Raw genomic sequence first — 14,861 nt, forward strand, 5'->3', positions numbered from 1 at the left:
AAACATTCCTATACCTCTTTTCTTGTGTACAAATGTCATCACGTGCATAGAATGATCGATATTTTAAAAATAAAACGCTCTAAATAAAAGCATAGCAAAATGGAAAATCCTGTTATTAACTTCAACTTTTGTTTTAATTTGGATAAGTAATCGGGACATATTACTTCCTGATGGCATTGACCGTGAATGTCACTCAAACATCCACTTTACAGACCAAAAATCACCAAGGTGGTCTTAAAGACAGTCTCAATATCACGGATATATGAATGTCCTCACAGCCAGATTTCAAAAATGGTCCCGTAAAAAGCTTTAAAGGGTACATCAGCACTACATGAAAAATAAAACAAACTATCCCACCTTGCTGTTCTGAATGTATTTGGTCATTGTATAGTAATCGGTATGCGTCCAAACATTTGCATAATGCCGCACTGCCAATGTCCATTCTTCTGGAGCATCTCCTCTGAGCATATATATATATATATTTTGCATACACAGCCAACCCTCCTTTATACCACCAGGTAAGGCCATGGGCAAAAACAGGCAATAAATGAGGGTGAAAACATTAAAAAAAACATTGAATATGTACAGGCAGACACTGCCTGTGTCCAACTGTCCTTCGATTAACAGTATATGCCTCACTTAGGCGAGAACATCTGTGATGTCTTGCTGACTTGCTTTCTTATTTTCAGATGCATACATGCAGATTTTTTTTCTTTTACTCTGGTGTTAAATGTAGGATATATCTATCTCTCTCTATATATCTCTATATAAAAACAGCTAATTGACAAACTGACTTCGTATTACTCTAGTATTAAACCAGCTGTGAACTAATGAAATGCTGAATTGTGTGCCAGTTTTTTTCCCCAGGTATTTTGGATACAGAATGACACAATACTCTATTTTGCTGTGGTGCCATGTTACCAGAAACTGCATGCATTTATACTGATTTATTTATAACATTTATTTCTAGAGGGTAACCCACATTCCCAGCGCCTGAGTCATTAAACATTACTCTCCAAGCGCACATGCTTTTTCATAAAGCAATGTGTAAAAAAAAACACATGTCATTATAATAGCGGAACAGTATCATAAAATAAAAACTAAAGTGCTTCAAACCTTGAAATAAACTGACGGCTAAATATTGCAGCAGTCAATCCATGTCAACAGCTGTGTTCAGGTAATTCCTTTAGAAAACACTAGCCATTATTTGCTTTAACAACCTCTGTTGAACACCACTGAAATGTACAAAATTGAATGGCCTGTGAATTCGGCGGCTTCTCGCTGATCTTATCTGAAAAACAGATTGTTGCTTCTGTCTGGACAGCAAATGGCTGCTTAGCATAGACAATTTTGGGGAAAATATCAAGTAACCAGTTTTCTTTTTGGCCAGGTCTGCTGGCTGTATTTAAAGTGTATGCATTTTGAGGGATTCATTAAAACTGTGTGCCTGTAAACAAACCTATAAAATTCAGTTTCTTGTTCTCTGCACACCTTTATAAAAGACAGGCCCCACTGCAGAATGCTAATGGAGAAAAGCAAAACCCGTCCCAGATGTGACCTACATGTTAAAAATGTAATGTATATAAATTTGCTTAAGTACAAGTCACTTTTTGTGCGAGTGCTGTAATTGATATGCCTTGTGCAATAAATCATGGCATTGCTATAGTATTCAAGCTATTCTCCCAGTAGACAGGTTTACTGATGGTGTCTGGAACCTGTGGTTTTGCTCGATCCAAATTCAATCCACGGGTCTGTAAGCTAGCCAAACAGTGTTTCTTTAGCACCCGCAGGTACTCCAAATTTTCTAGCTTGACGTTGTTTTGGCTTCGACACACTTTTTGGATAATTTGGGGGGGGAAATGGCTGGCTGCTCCTTCGAGTTGGTGGCAGTTTACAACCGGTTTTCAGTCAGTCAGTCAAATTCTGTTTTGCCCAAGGAGGAACATATATTTGCAGTCATTTTTATGAACAAAACTAAACTTTCACATAAAGAAACCCTGAATAGGGTCATTGTATCAGTTCCCCGGTGGCTCTAATACGAAGCACAAACATTGAAATGTGTAGTTTAGGTATAGTATAGGTCAGTGATAATGACGTGCATAACAAGTTGGGGGTCGGATTTAAATAGTGCATATGATCCATTAAGGATTTGGTAATCATTCCAGTGTTTCATAGGTTCTGTAGCATTTGCATGCAAGTCATATGCATATCTAGCTATGGTGCCACAATATGATGGTGAGTCATATTTGGCCTTAGAGATCTACAGTATTACTTGGGGTAAAAACCTGCGCGGGTCCGATTTTTTACGACCCGCTTCCGACCCGGACCCACAACCCGCTGCAACACCGTCTTCTTCCCCCAACCCGACCCGACCCGCTTTTAATAAGACCTGCAACCCGACCCAAACCATTAAGTGTTTGTCCTTTTTACCTACTGCGTGCGTCAACTGACTCTCACGCTCTCACATTTACATATATATCTCCACCATTCTCCACAGATTGAGTTTACACAATAGGCTATACAGCGTGGTAGCTTTCTCTAGTGGTCTGTATATATTTTAACATATTAACTATGTCTACTTACTTTAAAATAAAATACCTGTCTATTCCTTTCGTACCACCAGTTGTGCTTTCGCAGAGATGCTGTACCAGTTTTGTGGCTGTCGTTCACAAAAACATAATGACAGCTTTTACAAGCAACGAATCCAGTCCCGTTCATTATTTTAATTTGTTATGATTCCCAAATAATTCCACACTTCTGATTTACATCTCAAACTATTATCCACTACATGATATAAACCCTGCGCTATCTTTTGTTTCACTTCGTTCACAAACATTTTTAATATCACCAAGCAGACGTGATAAAAAGATCTTGCAACGTATCAAACAAGCGAGAACAACACTGCTTAGTCAACTGACTCCTCCCTAATCGCCTCCTACTTTAGTGCAGGAAATACCTGCTTTTGCAGGTCACCCGCGGGGTACCGGACCCGATTCGATGCAGGACTCTAACTTGGTACCTGGGGCTAGATAATAGAGGATGTGTCTGTCTGTGTGTGTGCTGTTATGCAGCATGTATTTGGTGGAATGTAAACACAATTTGACGGTTTTAATTAAATGAATCCAGCAATGTTTTCAAGAAGCCTTTTTGTCTTGCCAGCTTTAGCTTCACAAACAAGGACAAATTAGGGGAACTGCAGTTTAAAATTTTAAAAAAAATTACATCATGTGACAAATGCCAGCTCATACAGTAAATGTTTTGTTCTATTCAGATAAGATTCTGGAGTCTAGAGAGCAGACTTGATGCTTTTCACTGTAATGACTTTCCACTTGCCATTTGATGGGTGTAAAAGAATCGGGCGTGTGGCTTTCATTTTTATCCTCTTTTTTTTTTTTTTTTTTTTTTTTAAACCATTTCAGGACCAAGCATTTCAGTGGGATGCTCCCCCAGGACCAGACGCTTTTTGGCTGTAGTTGATTCTCTTCCTATAAAAATTAATATTTTACAGTAGCATCTTGCAAATGGTGTCCTTTTTTCAGAACACTCTGGGGAACATTTTAAAGTACTTCTGAAACCATACAAACTTTTTGCTTTTTTTTTCCCCAAGACAATATTATTTTTTATTTTAAGTTAAGTCATTTTTATTATCTATTCTGCTTAGAGATACATGTATAAAAATGCGTTATTCTATGACCCGAGGGACCTTACAATACTTTAAAGATTTGTTGAAAAATATTGATGTGATTGCAAAGACATAATACATGTTTATTCTCAGGGTCTTTATAAGCAATATTGGACACTACTCTTTTTCTTCTCAAAATAAATATTTATAAATAAAATAATAGCTACTCATTTCATTATTATCTGTAATAAGGGGGAAAAAACGTACCTGATATGTTTAGTGCATTAAAATAGTATATGCTTATATCCACTTGTTTCTTGATATTTACAAATGTTGACAGAATAAATGTTCTAATATAATTCTAAGTCAAACACATCAGATTTACAGTGTTTGCCCTTTTTTTTCGCTCTAAAGAAGTTCCTGTGATTTTGTTTCTGCTTTTGTCTCTGCGGGCTGCTGTAAACTGTCCCCACCCTTTAGACACCAAATGTCCCTCTCAGTGATGTCACACGAAAACAAAAATCTATCAGGAATTGAATGTCAGTCCCTCCCCTATCCATTGATGTGTGTTTCAAGCCTGTACTTCAAAGTATGGTGGCCCTGTAAGTCAAAAAAACACAATACTTTTTTTTTATCGTGTTAACACACTCCCGATCCTTAAAGGGTTAATATGGAAACTCAAATTTAAATATTTCCTTCCTTTGAAACAGCATGTTTAGTATTTATTTTTAAATGTGACATTTTCATGATGTAGGGCTGATGTTGCCATAAGGACAAATTTAGAACATCTTTGTTTCTGGTTTAAGACTCTCAATAACCTTTGGATGGCGGTTATTTTTCTCTTGAGGGTGGCTGTCTTTTACGGTATGATATGGTTTGGATAAAGGCATCAGACAAATAAATTAATGACAAATAATAATGGTTTCACTGCCTTAATCAGAATTGAAGATATACCTGCTAGTCATTTCTTGGTTGCTTCTTGGTGTTTTTTGCATATTTTTCCATTTTGCTTAATGGGAATCTACATGGCGTCCCAGGCTAGCCATCTATTCTCCAAATTAAAAGCTGTTAAGAATTTCCCCTAAGGCCCAGTCGGTTTATTTTTGTTTTTGGCACAACAGCCCAGGCTTTTAAATCGACAATGCATAATCAATATGACATGTTCCATCATATTTAATTATGTGCTTTTTCCCTTGCAGGTATCTTCGTTTGGCCACTGCAGACGATGCGATAGGTAACAGATCCAGATAAAGAGAAAAAGACGTTGGATCAATAAGTTATTTATTTTATTTAATTTAAAATTAAGCAGCAGAAGGGAGAGAACTGCTCACCCATAAAACACCCAGAAAAAATGAAGACACTTTTTGACAAAAATCCCTGGCCATTCTCGTACCTGTGGAGTCTTTTAATTTTAGGAGTGATAGCCTCGACAGTGGCAGAGGGGACCCCATCACTTTTCAAAACTTTCTTCACCCAAGACTGGGGCCTGACTCACTTGGTGATCCACAATAAAACTGGGGAAGTCTATATAGGAGCCGTCAACAGGATTTATAAGCTTTCAGACAACCTCACTCTCTTGAGGACTCACATGACTGGCCCGGTAGATGACAATGAGAAGTGCTATCCTCCTCCCAGTGTCCAGTCGTGTCCACATGGCTTGGTAGTCACCAACAATGTCAACAAACTCTTGCTAGTGGACTACACTCAAAATCGCATCATTGCATGTGGTAGCGCCTCTCAGGGAATCTGCCAGTTTCTGCGGCTGGACGACCTCTTCAAGCTTGGGGAGCCCCACCACCGCAAGGAACACTACCTCTCCAGCGTCAATGAGTCTGGCACCATGTCTGGCGTTATCATCAGTGGACCCAATGAGCTCAAGCTGTTCATTGGGACCCCCATCGATGGCAAGTCGGAGTACTTCCCTACCCTCTCCAGCCGGAAGCTCAAGGTCAATGAGGAAGACGCTGAGATGTTCAGCTTCGTCTACCAGGATGAGTTTGTGTCCTCCCAGCTCAAGATCCCCTCCGACACCCTTTCCAAGTTTCCAGCATTCGATATCTACTACATCTACAGTTTCAGCAGTGAGCAGTTTGTCTATTACCTCACCCTCCAGCTGGACACCCAGCTGACTTCTCCAGACGCTAGCGGGGAACAGTTTTTCACCTCCAAGATCGTTCGCCTATGTGTGGACGACCCCAAGTTTTACTCCTACGTGGAGTTCCCCATCGGTTGCAAGAAGGACGGAGTGGAATATTTTCTTATCCAAGATGCTTATCTTAGCAAGCCCGGCAAGCACTTAGCTAGGTCGCTGGGGATCTCGGAGAAAGAGGACATCTTGTTCACAATCTTCTCGCAGGGTCAGAAGAACCGGGCCAAGCCACCCAAGGAGTCGGCCATGTGCCTCTTCACCTTGCGCAAAATCAAGGAAAAGATCAAGGAGCGGATTCAGTCCTGTTACAGAGGAGAAGGCAAGCTGTCCCTGCCCTGGCTGCTGAACAAGGAGCTAGCCTGCATCAACTCGGTAAGTGAATGATATATTTCTTTTTTTTATTATTATTATTACATTTACTTTACAAATATAGTGCTAGCAAAGAAATATTGGCGTACACTGTTGTCTTCCTTAACTTAATTGTATAGTCCCTAGAATCTTTTCAAATCTGGTTTACTACCCTTTATTGCCTTATGTACCATTTCCTCCCCCCCCCCCCCCCCCCCTCCAACTTCCCTTATTGTGCAGTTGAACTTTCAAAGTCTCATATTGGAGCCTCTCCTCCATGTTGGTCCACAGCTAGTGTAGTCCCCCTGTGTTTTCTTTGCTTGACAGCTGATCCTTTTCAAGTGAGGATTTTTCTAAACAAATGTTGTTCCATAACGTTACAGCTAGTCACTCTTGCTATTTCTTTTTCAATACTGGCTGTCTAATTGTTAAGGACATTCCTACCCTTGCGAATGTCATATCCTTACAGGATGGTTCCTGGTGTCCCATGCCTTGTAATGTAACACGCCCCTATGTCTGCATCCTCCCAATGGGCCAGGGATTTCATACGCTGAAGGAGGTGTAGACTAGCTGTTAATGCTCATCTGTCCCGGATTTAGCCTTAATATTTATTCAGATAGTACATCATTAGCAAGTTCTTTGGATTTGCCGTGTGTCACTTAGTTTTTCTCTGCCCCTCCATGCTAATTAATTTATATTATCTTCATGCTGTCTCTCAGTCAGTGATCCCAGGGGAAATTTGAAAGCTCTGCCATCGAAATGCATACAGACAGGGAGATGTGGGACAGTATCCGACATGCTGCCGTAGCAAACCAGCTGCATAATACAAAGTGTGTATGAGGGCTTATTCTTCCTATCTCCTCGCCTCAGACCTAGTGAGTAAGGATGGGAATCTAAGTTGAGGAGTTGAGTTACACTGATCCAACTACTCGGGTAACATTGCCTTAGCTGCATATGCCTTTTGTGGTGAGTCCTCGGTGTTTGCCTTTACTTGAATGTTCCATAGCATACATTTATGTATGAAGACATGCGTCTTCTATGGAAATGTACTGTATGTATTGTTAATGGTTTATGGTCATATACATATGAAAAGGGGACCTAGACCCAGTGACCCCACCCAGTTCGAGAAATTCATAAATAAAATATAAGCAGTTATAAGATGTTGAAAGTTTGAAATTAATTTAAAGTTTATCCCCCTACTTACCAGTAAAGAGTTTTTATTTATTTATTTATTTATTTATTTATTTATTTATTTATTTTTTTAATAATTGTGGCTGATGCAGTTTTTATGGGGATATATTCCAATCCCATTGAAACCTGCTGTGTATTATACCTGTCAAGCTGGTGAGTGTGTGTGTGTGTGTGTGTGTGTGCATTATATTGCCCCTGGAGCCAAACTGATCCACACACAGAGCAGCATATAAATTCAAGTGCTGTAATATAAATACTTGAGCCTAGCTGTGTGGTTATATGTACATAAAAAATGTACCATAAATCAACTTTAAACACACCCGCCCCACTAACTGCCCCCTCCCCCCCCAAACAAACAAAAAGCAGAAAGACTGTTTAACTAATTTTAAATGCACAATATAAACACAATCTCTCTCTGGGTACAAAGGTACTCTTCATAGACAGCTTTTGTTTCATTGTCTTAACCAGCTATCTTGTCAAATTGCTTAGGCTGTATTGAGAACCGCAATGGGCAATTGAGTGACTTGGCTGGCTGCCAAGTGTTGGCTGCAGCGTTTTGAACTTGGAGGACTGGCTTCATCACAGGACTCAATCTTCAGGGTGAAACATAAATGTTTATGAATGTGTGTCTGCAGGCTTTGCTTTTTCAGGTTTATATCGGTAGCACATATTCAATATGGTTAAAGATATGACCGAATAAGACCTCATTAAAGATACCTGAACTCGACTGCTCCTGTTTTTTGTTCGATTCAGAACAAACGGGAACTGCCTAGTAAAGAACAGCAGAGAAACACCTATAAATTGTACATCGCGGAGTACAGAACGCAGGCAATGAAAGCTTTGTTTGCAGACAAAAATATACAAAACAAATTAAAATATGCCTTTTTTAAGAAACAAAATGTGTCCCTTTCAAAATTGATAACAAACTGCATTAAAATGTATTGTATCTTTTTGGCATGTTTTATACAGCACAAATAAGAAATACAGTCTAACAGGCAGCACAGGTACTGCTACTGTAAATTCAGTAGAGTCTGCAGCTACAGCAATCTTTGCATTTCAAAAACCGAAACGATGCCAAAGAGTTAAGCTACATGTTATAGTGCTAATGTCTTCGGTAATCTAGTGGGAATACCAGGGTATTTAAGCAGCTTATTGAAACCGAATAGGTCTGGGTTTACAGAGAGAATTTTCTTTGTGAAACAACACCTTGGTGCAGATGATAAAATCTGTATGGCGGTGTTGCCAGCAAGAGGATTTGTGACACAACTCTGCAGTGAGCAAGGGGGAGGCAGAGTTGGACCTATGTTTTGGAAGACACAACCTGCTACATATGCTGGTTGTAGGGCTTATTTTTGTATGTCATCTATTGAAACCAAACTACTCTGCTTGCATGTTCATCACTTTCGCAGTCATGGTCACTACACTTTGTGAGGAGATTTTTCATTAACCCTAAGCGTTTCTGGTATTTGTAAAGCACTTTGCAAACCTCTGGCATTGTTGGGTAGGAACTTGAGTCGCCTTTTAGAGACAACTTTATTCTAAAATCTAGGGGTTGAGTAATGATAATGCATTGCTCCCTTGACTTTTTTGTACCCTTTTAACAGCCCCCCTCGATTTTATTATTTGTCATTGTCTTACTGAAAAGTCTTGACACTACACAACATTTCTCCCCATTCTGGGCAGCACGTGTCGGTCACACATACTGGACATTAATTATCCTTTCCTGGATAGAAAATCTGATTTATGAAATCCCACCTGTAGCACCATCCAGTTTTACTGACACAGATGAAATATTTCCTCTTAAAGGGACACTCGAGAATGAAGGAAATTATAAACTCCTTATTTTTTATTTTTGGGACAAATGTGTGTTTAGGCAAGCCCAGGTAATGTATTGGGTATCTGCTAGGTTAGACCTCGAACTCCAGGAAGGTGATTTATAAAATAGTTTTTGCATGCTATGGAGGCGTAATAATATTTCAAGATGTTTCAAAACCGTGAATAAATGTGTGGTTAATACAGCCAAACCATATTAATCTTCCTTTTCCCTGTCAACTCCCTCATTGCTCTTGCAAATGGACTGCAGGTGGAAAAGCAACGGTAGGCACAAGCATGACAAGTTCAGTACTCCACATACCCATCACATTTTCAATTTTCACTTTTTATAGGACCTTGACACATGAAGTGTATCGCGCAAAATGAATCTCCGTGCTGCACACACACAGAATTCTGTTTTCAGTTCCATGCTCAAATTGTTATACACTGCATTTCATCTAACAAGAGTGGTAGCAAATTTGACCACAAATACATCAGACACTCGCAAGAACATCATAAACTGGATAACAGCTCACTGCCTGAAATGTACCAAAAAAAACGGTATACTGTGTCTTTAGCTCTTTTCACAACACACAATATATTAGTTATGTCTTGGTAGGTCCAGATGCACACGACATGCCTTGGTTATCAAAATAGCTGAGCAAACAGAACAGCTCCAATAAATGCACTTGCCCTCGTTATCCTGCTGTCTGTTTCAGCACTGGCGTGGATATAAGGCTATTACACTTGGGCTGGCAGCGAGGATTGACCCAATTAGAATCACCTTCGTTCTACTGTCTACCCTGTTATCACAAGCAGAACTCCTGGCCGCCAGAACACTGATTTGACTGCATGCATTTGAACATAATAAAACTAAGCAAAAGAGAGAGAGGGGGAGGGGGAAGCTTTAATTAATATCCTTGCAAACGAAGAAAAGCACACGAATAAGCTTTCCTAAGCACTTTTTTATTTTTTTGTCTGTCAAGATTTTTCCATTTTTCCCAAAAGGCCTGATCTGTGGAAGTTTTCCTGCCAGGTGTCCTTAGTAACAGCACTCTGGGAGAAGGGGAGGTGGTGCTGCTGCTAAGGAAAACCAACTTTTTCCTCTACTGACATGACATTCCATTCATGCATTTTATTAAATGTGTCTGCTGAGCTGCACTGGCAGAGCCAGTGTCAACATTCTCCTCTCCTTCCCCCTCCCCCATCTTACCCCTGTTGGCCTTGCAGTAATGCTCACTAAAGTGTTTCAGAATTAGGACAAATGACTTGAATAAAGGGTCACTGGTTTTGGACTGTATGGACTGTATCTGATCTCTGTTCAATCTGCCAACTATTGGTGTCTCCCACATGATCTGTGTGTCTCTTTTGACAGGTTTAATTTTTAAGGCCTGTTCTTGTAGCAGATGACCTACAACTTTTACCTGCAAAGACTAGAGAAATATCACTCAAGAACAGCTATTCTCATTCTTCTGTTTCTGCTTCGTGTCCAGTGAATCTCGACATCATAGCCTTAAAGTTGGTTTGCACCCAAACATGGAAACATAGAACCTTTTTAAAGTACCTTCTCAATACTTTCCATCACTTGTTTTGTATTTAGAATATATGACTAGGGTCCTGGTTTATAATACAAAAATAATAGTAGCAGATATTATTATTATTATTATTATTATTATTATTATTATTATTATTATTATTATTATTATTATTAATAATTATTTTAGTTTTCAAAACAATGTTCTTGGGATGTAAGAAATCCCTAACAAGGCGGTTTGATGTAAATGAACTAATTGTCAGTGTAATTATTTATTGATGCTGAGGAAGCGATCGCAGCCGTTGCAGTTGTTGCAGTCAATGCATACAGCTGTATTTGTTATTTCTCATAGTTTGCTGAAACCGAGCCGGAAGAGTCTGGCGAGAACGAACAATGATGATAAACATTCATCTTTTCCATATTCATCAGCTCAAGATGCATTTAAGCTCCTGCATCCCAGAGAAGAATGCAAATGTCACTTAGAAGGGTCGGGTTAGCGTTGTGGGTCACACGGTTTATAGTAGATTAACAGCTGGCTGTTTTCTGGGAGCTCACTTGTTTTAATTATCTCTGTGGAGGAATAGCATGGTGCTAGGATGCTAATCATTTTGCTGTTAGACAGTTTTTTTTTTTTGGTGGGGGGGTGTAGGCCTATTTTGGGTTTTTTAAAAAATATTTTATAAAAAGCTTATTCATAGTCAGCTGTAGTCATATGTTGTTGTTGAAGCTGACACCAAGGGATCCTTCAAGAAGCTGCTTGATGAGATTCTGGGATCAATAAGCTACTAACAACCAAACGAGATGGGCTGAATGGCCTCCCCTCGTTTGTAAACTTTCTTATGTGTTCTTATAAGGCGGGCTTTTTTTCTTTCTTTTTTTTTTTTGAGAAGATTGGATAATGTTGCATATAGAAGAATAAATAGAAACACATGGATAAAATATGCTCTTTGTAGGGAGAGGTTAGCATTTACATAGTTCGATACAGTGCCAGCAGTACTTGTTCTGTCAATACCCCACAGGAGCTATGAAAATACATGGCGAAAGAGTATAAACAGTTTCAAATTTAAACTACTGAAAACATTGGCCATGTCATTAGTCCAGTGTAGATTCCTTATTGTTCTCTGACCAAGCTCCCTTGAGTATTTGTTGTGTGTTTATATATTATATATATATATATATATATATATATATATATATATATATATATATATAACCGTCCCTCAGGGCTGGAAATACCAAAGTATACTTTTTATAAGACCGTAATCAAATATGATAAAATTAATAACATGTAGATGCCTGCAGGGTTAAGATGGAAGGTATTAACCCAAATGTTTGTCTAAGTTTTTTTTTATTTAATTTCAGAAGACAAAACATATTGGGATTAAAATTAAACCCTGTAAGCTCTTGTTATATGGAGGACTGGGCTGTTAAATAGAACAAGCGGGACCTCACAAAATCATATTCCAGTATTAGTCGAGCTGCATCTCCACAACCCTTTTTCAATGAAGCCCCACATACAATCCCTTGTTAACAGTGCCTACACTATGAACTGGCACAAACGTTGGTAGAGCTTTAGACATAAAATTGGCATTTCTTCCAGAGACACGCTGTGAGCTGCATTAATTGAGAAGTTCCCACTACAGGCCTGTTCCCTAGTTTGTATGTGTGAGACTGTCCAGTTCTTAAATGAGGCCTAGTCAGTTCTGAGGCGGTGATTTAGAACTGAGGATGTAAAGAAAGGGTCTTGAGTTCGGGCAGCCAAAGTGATCTGTCTCTGTCACCGCATCGATGTGATTTATGTGAAGAAAAATGGCTTGTAATGAGCCATTATCAGTATGAATATTTAAAAAAAGCCTAAACAAAGTACAGACCTGTCTGTAAGTGGAATACAGAGTGGCCTGCTGCCTGTTTAATGAGCAATAATCCATATGTCTGGCAAACAAAAAACCCCAGCAATTTGGTGAGGGTGCTGGGGGAGAGGGGGGGTAAAGACAGTTTGACCCCATAACCTTGAGGATCAAACGGCTAAATTAAACCGTAGCTGATATCACAAACTTTGTATGCATCAGAAGAGGTCTAGCTGTCATTGCTTCTTCACATCTGTTGCCTAGTGTTTGTTTGTTTGTTTGTTTGTTTGTTTGTTTATTTATATATATATATATATATATATATATATATATATATATATATATATATATATATATATATATATATATATATATATATATAAAATCTGCATGCATGTTGCTGGTCTTCATCTTCCAAACATTATCCTTCTAATGATTTTAGCTTTGACAGTTCCCTGAGCAGGAGAACAGCCCTGCTTAACACTCTATACTGGTCCCTAGGAAGGATTCAGGCCTAGTTGACTCCACCGTTGGCCTGCTGTTGTCGTGACAACACTCATCCTCCTCCTTGGGCAATAATATAGAGTGATTTCATGGTTCAGAGAATCCCCCTTGCTTCTCCTCTCTCTTAAACACAGACATGGGGATTAGTGCATATGCCTTCAGAATTCCAGAGTGATTATTGAGTACACCCCAGACACTTTTTTTTATTGTTTGTTTATTTAAGATGTGTTCAGTTATAGATGTAGCTTGCTTTAAACCTTTTGGTCACCCAAAAGTACAGCTTGATCCGTCCTTCAGGCCTTGTCCTTGAACTGCTCTTGTAATGGTTAGAAAGAAGTTTGAGAGTCAGACAAAAATGCTGTATCACTTAAAACCAACTTCCATGAGGTTGGTAAGCTGGTTCTTGATAACCTGTTAAATTTAAGAAGCTGAATGTTTATGTTAACAGAAAAAAAAACAAAAAAACAGTTGTGCCAGATGTCTTTGCCTTGTTATAGTCAAATACAGTTTTTGGATTATCTGACATGTTATCAGTTACAGGAAATAGGGCCTCATTGTCTATTGTTTATGGATAGTGCTGTTGAACTCTATCTGTTCTACTATGTCTTGTACACTACTTGATCATGGTTCTCTCTCTTTATAAACAGCAGCTCTTCAAAGTGGATTTGACACTAGTATTCTATCATGAGTAAACAGAATCTTAACCTGGAAGCACGCCAGTAATCTTATTGTTAAATTGATTTAAATGTAATATCTGCTGCTCGCAAGAGCGCATCACAGTGTTTCCTGAAAGACAAAAGCTCTTTTAATGGCTGGAGTAGTTAGTTAAGTGGTGTGTTCATCTTGTATGCTTTTGAATCACAGTATGGGTGTAGCTGCTGTAAGCTAGAAACTAAAACAATGCAGATAGATTTCCAGATATGGGGGGGGGGGTCAACTTTATTTTACTTTCATTCTTCCCCACTCCATGTGTGCCACTAAAGATGGCAGCGACTGTTGTAAACTGTTGTCCTTTTATGCGGATGACATCTTTTGTGTAGTATTAAAACACACATATACTGGCATTGTAGGTGAAGTTCTAAGCTGCGCTTTTTAAAAAATTATTTTTTAGTCTTGTTTCTTGTGTTGGACAGCTATAATACTTGCGATGTGTCCGTTGCCAGAAATGCTGCTTTGCAAACCATCAGAGTTGAGGTGATGGATCTGGATTACATAGATTCCTTTTTATTTTAGGAACTGTGAATAGACATAGTCTTGGCAGACACCATTTGTTTATTGCCAAACCTCTGAACTGGCTGTTTTTTGTCCATGTATTGCACTAATGCTCCGTTTGTTCTTCCAAGGGACACCCCCTCAAAAACAAATACAAATGACATTTTACAGTGTCTCTTGAAAGAGCTTGTAATTGCACTGGATAAAATTGCTAATGCAGTGAAATAAATGGTATTCGCACAGAAGCTGGAGCTTGATATTCTTCTGTAAGGCGCTTGCATTATTATTATTCATTCAGTATGCTGTACTGCAGCACATTTCCTGAAACGTCCTTTAACATGACACCTGTAGAGCCACGACCACTTGAATAACTTAACACTGCACACTAGTACAAAAGTCTAGGAAAGATAACCCCTCTCCGAACTAGAATTCTTGAGTATACCCATTAAGAGATCTATGACTCTGTATGTGAAATTAAAACTTTTAGTATCTTTCTGTATGTGTGGACAGTGTGTGAGGCACTGCCATTACAAATATTTAAATGCTGTCTATATATTACACAAAAGAAATTAAAAAAAAAAGGTATGTAAAAATGGTATGTTGGCAAAGTTCATGAAATACCTGTGTTTCACTCTTGGGATT

The 14,861-nt window shown here is 38.8% G+C and overlaps 1 protein-coding gene across 2 annotated transcripts in view; it reads left to right on the plus strand.

The window, feature by feature from the left end:
* Positions 1–14,861, plus strand: part of LOC117963410 (plexin-A1) — a 197,925-nt gene that overhangs the window by 17,105 nt on the left and 165,959 nt on the right. For both annotated transcript variants that reach the window (XM_058988788.1, XM_058988789.1), the window contains exon 2: positions 4,822–6,143. In XM_058988788.1, the coding sequence (XP_058844771.1) occupies positions 4,974–6,143 (1,170 nt within the window). In that variant the 5' untranslated portion in view covers positions 4,822–4,973. The remainder of the gene's footprint in view (positions 1–4,821; positions 6,144–14,861) is intronic.

This window comes from Acipenser ruthenus, chromosome 16, assembly GCF_902713425.1.
Source record: "Acipenser ruthenus chromosome 16, fAciRut3.2 maternal haplotype, whole genome shotgun sequence".
In the NCBI taxonomy this organism is placed as follows: Eukaryota; Metazoa; Chordata; class Actinopteri; order Acipenseriformes; family Acipenseridae; genus Acipenser; species Acipenser ruthenus.